Source organism: Phaseolus vulgaris, chromosome 4, assembly GCF_051622355.1.
Source record: "Phaseolus vulgaris cultivar YP4 chromosome 4, ASM5162235v1, whole genome shotgun sequence".
Taxonomy (NCBI): Eukaryota; Viridiplantae; Streptophyta; class Magnoliopsida; order Fabales; family Fabaceae; genus Phaseolus; species Phaseolus vulgaris.
The window spans coordinates 7,549,757-7,557,548 of record NC_143501.1 but is presented as its reverse complement, the minus strand read 5'-3'; the positions used below and the strand labels follow the sequence as shown (position 1 = coordinate 7,557,548).

Below are 7,792 nucleotides of genomic sequence, written 5' to 3'. Positions count from 1 at the left end.
CCATTTTTCATAACCAGTTTTTTTTATCCGTAATAAATAATAAATAAATGAGAATCACTGCAGGGTGGTTCAACCTTTATACAAAATTACACAATAATCAATTTTTAACTAGAACCACCTACCTAACTAACGAAAGCACTAGTCCAACTAACAACCTAAAAATTTCAAGAAACCACCCTCATGCACGTCAAGGTTCCAAACACTAATCAGAATTAAAAAAAAGAAGCAGAACGAGATTTTACATAAATCCAAGACCAACAAAAGTATACAATAATTTATCATATATTTGAAAAAGAAACCCTTGAACATGTATGTCTCTCTACAAATTAAAAAATATATATTGAATTTAGCATAACAAATTTTATCTTCAAAAAATGACAAAATAAAAAAGATAGGTTGTTACAAGAAAAATGAGTTAAAGATGGTTAAAAAAAATTAGCTTATAGCTGATCTCATTCCCTCCATCTTCAAGATTTGTAGCAAGAAATCACTCCATGTGTCAATGGGTCCTGGCAAGCACCAATGAACACAATCATTATACAATGTTACATTCTCATGTGCCCAATGTCCATATCTACTTGGATGACCATCAGGTCTCATTAACATTGCTTGTGTGGTGTCAATTAACTTCAATTTCAAACCCTTCTTTCTACCTTCTTTTTCAGCTTTCTTAAACTCCTCCAATTGGATCATATAAAGCTCCAAATTTGTGCCCTCTAATTGTGCCTCACTACTCCTAAATGGCTTGGTTCTCACACAATTTCCTCCTTGATTCCATATCCCATTTTCAAAATGAGATGGTGCAAATGTTCTGAGAAATACTGTGCCCTTGAAGTCTTCCAAGCTATTGATTGCCCTAAAAGCAGTCCTAAAAGCCTTTCTGTAGCCATAGAACATGGTCAAGTCAGGGACATTTTCCATGAGGCAAAAATGGCACCCCACAATCTTTTTCCTCTCATAGAACACCATTGGTCTGTAGAACCAGTGCCCTCCATCAAGAATGATGTAGTCAAAATCTTGAACTTGTGTGGTCCATTTCTCATCATGCTCATCAAGGTAGAGGTTGAAAAGACCAGTGTTGCTTGGACCATTTGAATCAGCCACTTTGGATCTTACTAGATGGGGTGTCCAAAAAGTGGCCATGGTGAAGTTGTAACTAGGGTACTTCCATCTCTTGAAATACTCATCACTTGTGTATGATACATCTATTGGCCATTCCACCTGAGAAGTTCACAAAATTTTAATTTAACAATTTATGGATATTAATTAAAATATTTAAATATACTTAAAAAAAATTTATCTCTACTTTTTAAAAAAAAAAATATAAACCTAAGACATCTTGTAAAAATATATTTTAATATTATTTTACAAAATAAATTTTAAATTTGTTGGAAATCCCACGTCGACTAGAGATTAAGAAATTTCATAGTATATAAGTGGGTGCAAACCTCAACTCATAAGTTGGTTTTATGAGATTGAGTTAAGACTAAAAGTCAACTTCTTAATATGGTATCAGAGTCATTTCGAGTCTATCCTAACGAGTGTTTGTTTAGTTTATCAGGTCACCCGCTCCACACTTACTAGAAGCGGATTTTTCAAACTTAAAGTTCACTTCTTAATAAAATTTATCTCAACTTCACAAAACCAAAACCAGTTTCTAACATAAAATTTAAACTCTACTTATAATATAATTTAATAATAACAAATACCACTATATATGTCAAAACAAAAATATATGAAAATTATTCGAATACTTTGGTTACATTGTTTTCAAAAAATTATAATATGGGTTTATACCTTTTACTTTAGACAATGTAATGTAATTATTATTGTTTGATCTTCAAAAGAAATATTACTAAATAATTATTCATGACTCCAAGTACTAATCTAGTTAATTTCTATTCCTAATTTGAGACAATATTGTTAGTGGGTTTATACTTTTATTAATTCATATGAGGTTATATATAAGGTTTGAGTTTTATTATTGTAATAACCAAAATAATATTGCATTTGACTTTACAACTTCTTTTTATCAAATTTATGCATAGCTTAAATAATTATCTTTTTTATAAATAATGATGAGTTTATAATATTTACTGAATTGTTAATTACTATATTAGATGAACTCCCCCAAGAATTTATTATATTAATATAAAGTATTGAAATCACTCCTCATCACCATTAAGAAGATTTCATTAAACTTTCAATAAAATTATCTACTAGGAAAACTTACACATTTTATGCATATTCTATTACTTTAACTATTAATTAATTTTTAATTAATTAATCATGTAATAATATTTCATTTTGAGTATAAGAAAGATAGGAGAAGCAGATATGCATAATTTTAACCTGAAATTTCTATAATTGGTGTGACTCTGTCTATTTCTATGTAATATATGTACCATGTACTATGTACTGAAATTTAATTTTCTAAATTTAGTCCAAACATTCGAAAGTAACATCACAGTCATAATCATTGCAATTTGATCCAAAAATTTCTGTCCCCAGTAAGGTGCATGTGTATTACAAAATCGAATAATCCAGCACATAGCTAATTATATATTATTTGACAGCTAATAATAATTAATATATATATGTGAAAAATAATGAAGGCCTACTACATTTTGGTTTGATTGAAAAGAAGAAAAAAAGTAGAAAGAAAGTATTAATAATTATAATAAATAATGAGATTAAATAAATAAATAAATAAATAAAAGGAGAAAGTTAATGTATGTTCAAAACTTTTTCTAGTTCAGGCTCAAAAATTAAAGAAATTATAATATCTTTGTAAAATTCAAGAAACTAATGATAAGATTAAATTATTCTTTCTTTTATATACTTTAATAATTATTTCCTAAATGAAAATAAATACCAATTTTACAAAAAAAACTATTCAGAAGTGTAGAAAGAAAAGGATAAAATTGAAAAAAAGGGTAATATATGCTTTCTTAACATTAAAAAATAAAATAATTTAGGGAAAAAAAACAAAAACAATATAATTTCTTTGAAATAGAGGGAACAATTCCTTTTTATTATTGTCTCTATCATCTAAAAATACCAATTTATTGCAACATACAATTAGGTGATTATACACATAATAATAATAATATGTGTTTATTTTTTTGTGAATAACGACTCTATAAATTTGTTATTGTAGTTATCCACTTAAATAATTAAAGGGCCCATAGTATGTGTTTATCATATTAGATTCCACAAAGCAATTATTCATTTATCACAAACAAACACCTTAAGCCCAAAGGAGTTGTTAGTTGGATTTGTCACACAACATCAACAACTACTTTACACTCATATTCACTTTTACGTTTTTTTTTATTAATGATATTATAAATGTAACAAAACTTAGCCTACATTTTTAAACCTCTTTTTAAAAAAATATATTTTTTAATTATGAAGATTTATATTTTTTCAAGTCAACCGGAAGGATGTAATTAATAAAATTATTTGAGTGTATTTTTATTTTTTCTAAACATAATATTAATAAATATTATTTATGGTTGAAAATAATAATAAACATGTTTTAAGTACATAATATAAATATTCCTCTTCTAGCATGATTTATTCCATGTAAAAACTCACATTATCAAATCAACCCCTAAATCACTTTATTATAGAAGATAAGTTGTGTGAATTAAAGTTGGTCTTTTATTTTGAATTTTAAAAATGAAAAATGAACAAATATTTTTCTTTTCGAAAAAATATTTCATTTAAAACAGAATAGAGAGAATAATTAACTTCAAATATATTGACTTTTATAGTGATTATATGATAGAATATATAATTATATTTTTATAATAAAAAAATCACCTTATGATTTAAATTTTTATAATCTCACCTACTGGGGTCTAATCTAAACCTTAATAATATATTTGTCCCATTCAGAAGGGGTTAACAGGTCAAAGACAATTTATGACACAGCTTGCTGGCAGGTACACTGATATTAATGACAATAATATATATCTCTCACAATATTTAATCATAACATCCAATTAATAATCCAAAGATCCAATTAAAAACACTTTAAAAAACATTACACAGCCACATTAAAAAAAATATATATATATTTCTCTGCATGTCCATATAAATATTTTCTACAATGAGAAATTGTCTTGTGAGAGTTTGCTATCAATAAAAATAAAAATAAAAATATTATTTTAATATAGATTTTATATATAAAAATTTTCAAATTGAAAAAATGTTTATTTCAATTTTAAAAAATTATGTTTATGAGACCATATTAAAATACTATTTTTATTAATAAAAATACTTTTAAAAAATCTCATTTAAATTGGGTAAAGAATTAAAAGAAGAAATACTACTAAAGATGAAAAAAAAATAAAAAATTACAACAACACTCCTTAAAATTTTCCTAAATTATATTTAACCATTCTCTTTTTTTTTCACCATTTGATAGTCTCTCCTATCAGAAATATAAGTGTGTTTTAACCTTAAGAAGTGCATATATATAATATAAAAAGTGTGATGATATTAAGTTTTTGAAACAAAAGAAAATTATGTAACTTGTTGAACTTTTTTACGATGATAAATGTTCTTGACAAAACTTGTGGGACATACCAAAAGAGAAATAATACGAAAGCTTCATTATGCATTAATATACAGTAGAATTTTGTGTTTTTTTTTCTTTGTGTATATCTTCTAATTGGGACGTTTCAACCATTTCTACTAACTTAGCTTTGTTAGGGATTCAATTATTATTTGTTGTAGACTTAAAGGATGGATTAGGTGACATAAATTTGTATTCTTAAACTATTTTTGTAGTGGCATTGTAGGGTTTCGTGTTTTTTATTTTATTTTTTCAATAAAAAAATGTTTAATTTTATCTTCTCAATAATCAACAATCTCTTGTTAATATCTTATTATGAAAATGTGTCACATAGTTCCAAATGGAAGATTGAAAAGAGATGATTCCATTTTGAAAATATATATATATATATATATATATATATATATATATGTGATATGATGCATTTCTATAAATGAACAATAATTTATTTAAAAATTAGAAACAAATATTTTCTCAGATGTATAATTTATTTTAGAAATGAAAAAAACGAATATTTTCTCAGTTCAATACACTACTATTAAGTCTTTTAGTATACTACTTGCATATAATATTTTTAATTTAGAGTGATGTTAAAGGTTTAAAAAAACTAAAAGAAACCCTATTATTTTAAAATTATAATTTTAAATGAAGAAAGTAATAAATAACTCTCTCAATTCACGAGTGTTTTGGAAAGTGTACCTCTGCATTGCACAGTCTGCCATCAATAAAAAAAATGAACAAAAAATAAAAATAAAAATAAAATCTGTGGGAACTCAAAAGTAGACAAAAGCAAAAACCAGGGGCATATGATGAAGAAGAATGATGATAGTTTCACACTCGTACTTAGCAATCAATAATATTATTATTTTATTTTAAAATTTTATTTATTTTTATTTTTATTAGTTAAATATAATATTTTATTGTTATAAGTGGAAGTAAGAGAAAAAGATGGATCTCAGATAATTATTATTGATTCGAATGAAGAAACACTGACTACACTACACACCATTGCATGTGAGCAGAGTTTTCAGACCAAAGATTCGATTCCTTTTGGCATGCACCCTTCATTATCATTACTATATCTATCTTACCACTTTCTGTCACTTAATTAATTACCCTTTTTAAACAATAATATTCAAAAAATTAACATAACCCTTTTCATTATTAAATAGGTATTGGAATAATGTTCTAATTAGGAGTTAAATTAAATATTCATTAACTATACAAGAAGTACATTGTTTGAATATTACTATTTTCTCTCCCTTTTTTAAAAAGATTTCATCTCTTAAAATTAGAAAAAAAAAATACTTAATTTTTCAATAGAAAATAATTATCAATAAATACTTCACAGTAAAGGATTGTCTTGGTTAAGAAAAAATTAGAAATTTTTGTATTGGACTTTGAACCTTTTTGATACTTCACACAGAAGAATAATGATTGCTTTTCCCTAGAGTGAAAATCTCATAAGCACAAAAAGGAGAAGAAGAGTTTAATTGAATGAAAGCATTTTTGGCTTTAAACTTTGGTTAAAGAAAAAGGTTAATTAAGGCTTGCAATGTAATCAGATACCTAATTAATTACGTGACTCCAAAGCAAAACACATACACAAAAAATCAAATAGAAAAAAGACAAAAAAAGCAAATGAGAAAACAACAATGGATGATGATAATAATGGTTTGTGAAGAAAAGAAATGTGACACACTCACTCAAGATATTTTTTTATTAAATAGATTTTATTTATTAATTATATACACTGTGTAAAATCATAAAAGAAAAAGAAATACATAAATTTGTAAATTTAAGGTTTAATCAGTTATCATCTATATATCTAAAAGAAACAGTTGGTATATAATGCTGAACCATCACATCAATGGAAGTACTATTACTGATTTAAATTTTTCAAAATAATATTCTGTGTTCAAAAGGTTTAAAAATGCTAAAAATATACCATAAATTATGAATAAATTATCCCTTATATATCAATATTGATTAAAAAACCACCCTTAAATTGGATAACATTATAATTTGTGCATGTTAATGATGTTTTTTCTTTAATGATATTTTTTACTTGTGGATGCAGAAACTTAGAATTTTGCAGGTAGATGATGTTGTTGGAATACTTACCCTAGAAAGGAGACAAATCATGGACTGCATCTGATTCCTTCCCACAGAGTCACCAACAAAGGCCATGGATTTGCCCTTAACAATTTCCAAGAACTGAAAAGGGTTGAATATGGGAAGTTCACAGTCACTGGGCTTCCATCTCCACTTCATGAACTCAGAGTCAGGTCTGCCATACTTCATGCAATTCTGGTGTTCATGAATGGCCCAACAAGTCTTGTTTGTGTAGTATGGTGCCTTAGGGTTTGGCACCCACTCCCCTGTGAAAATGTCACACATCTCCACATGTGTTGAGGGAAGGTTGCTGTGTGCCATATCCTCATCATGAGTAGATGCTTCAATGTGCTTGTACTTGTTGTTCTTCATCTTCAAGAGTGATGATGAATGATAGCTCAAAAAAGGGTACCACAGAGGGGTGATTGCAAGTGCTAGGATCACCAAAATTGCTATGAAGGTCACTTTTGGGATCATGTGCTTTGGGGTGGTGGTGTTCCCAAAGAGATGCTCACTGTCTTGGAACTTCATGATGGAGAATGAGAGAAGAGAAAGAGACAGAAGAAGAAGAAGAAGAGGGAAATAGGATAGGGTCATTAACTTGTTCTTTATAATGTGTGTAAAGTGATTTATTAAAGTTGTGTATGAGTTGTGATTCTTTGTTTTTATTTATTTTTTATATTAGGTTTATAAATTATTGTTAATTGAACTGTCATTTATTTTTGTTTGCAGAAAAAATCCTCATTCTTGAACTGTGGAACATTAAATGCATGGATCATAGTAAATAGTTTGTATATATAATCATTTAGCAATACTATTCATTTTATTAGTTAATATTTATGGAACATAATAAATGTTATACATATATCATTTTCTATTTATATATTTAGATTTCAAGTTGTTTTAAAAAAAAATAACTCTACAAAAATTAGTCGTTATATATCTTAAATATTTATTTCTTATAAAATGGAATAATTAAAATGGAGGTAATATTTTCTTTTAAGTTGTTAAAGATAATTTGATTTTCTCTCTGCTTCTCAATATGTTAATAACACTTTATATATTTTTTTTTATTCATTAAATTTATGAAAA

At 26.3% G+C, this 7,792-nt stretch overlaps 1 protein-coding gene across 1 annotated transcript; it reads right to left on the bottom strand.

Annotated features, from left to right (window-relative positions):
* Positions 1-259: 259 nt before the first annotated feature.
* Positions 260-7,311, bottom strand: LOC137837079 (protein trichome birefringence-like 19). The gene is made up of 2 exons (XM_068645935.2): positions 6,710-7,311; positions 260-1,221 (listed from the first exon to the last, which is right to left on the bottom strand). The coding sequence occupies exons 1-2, from the start codon at positions 7,295-7,297 to the stop codon at positions 436-438; spliced, it is 1,374 nt and encodes a 457-aa protein (XP_068502036.2). The 5' UTR covers positions 7,298-7,311; the 3' UTR covers positions 260-435.
* Positions 7,312-7,792: the final 481 nt, after the last annotated feature.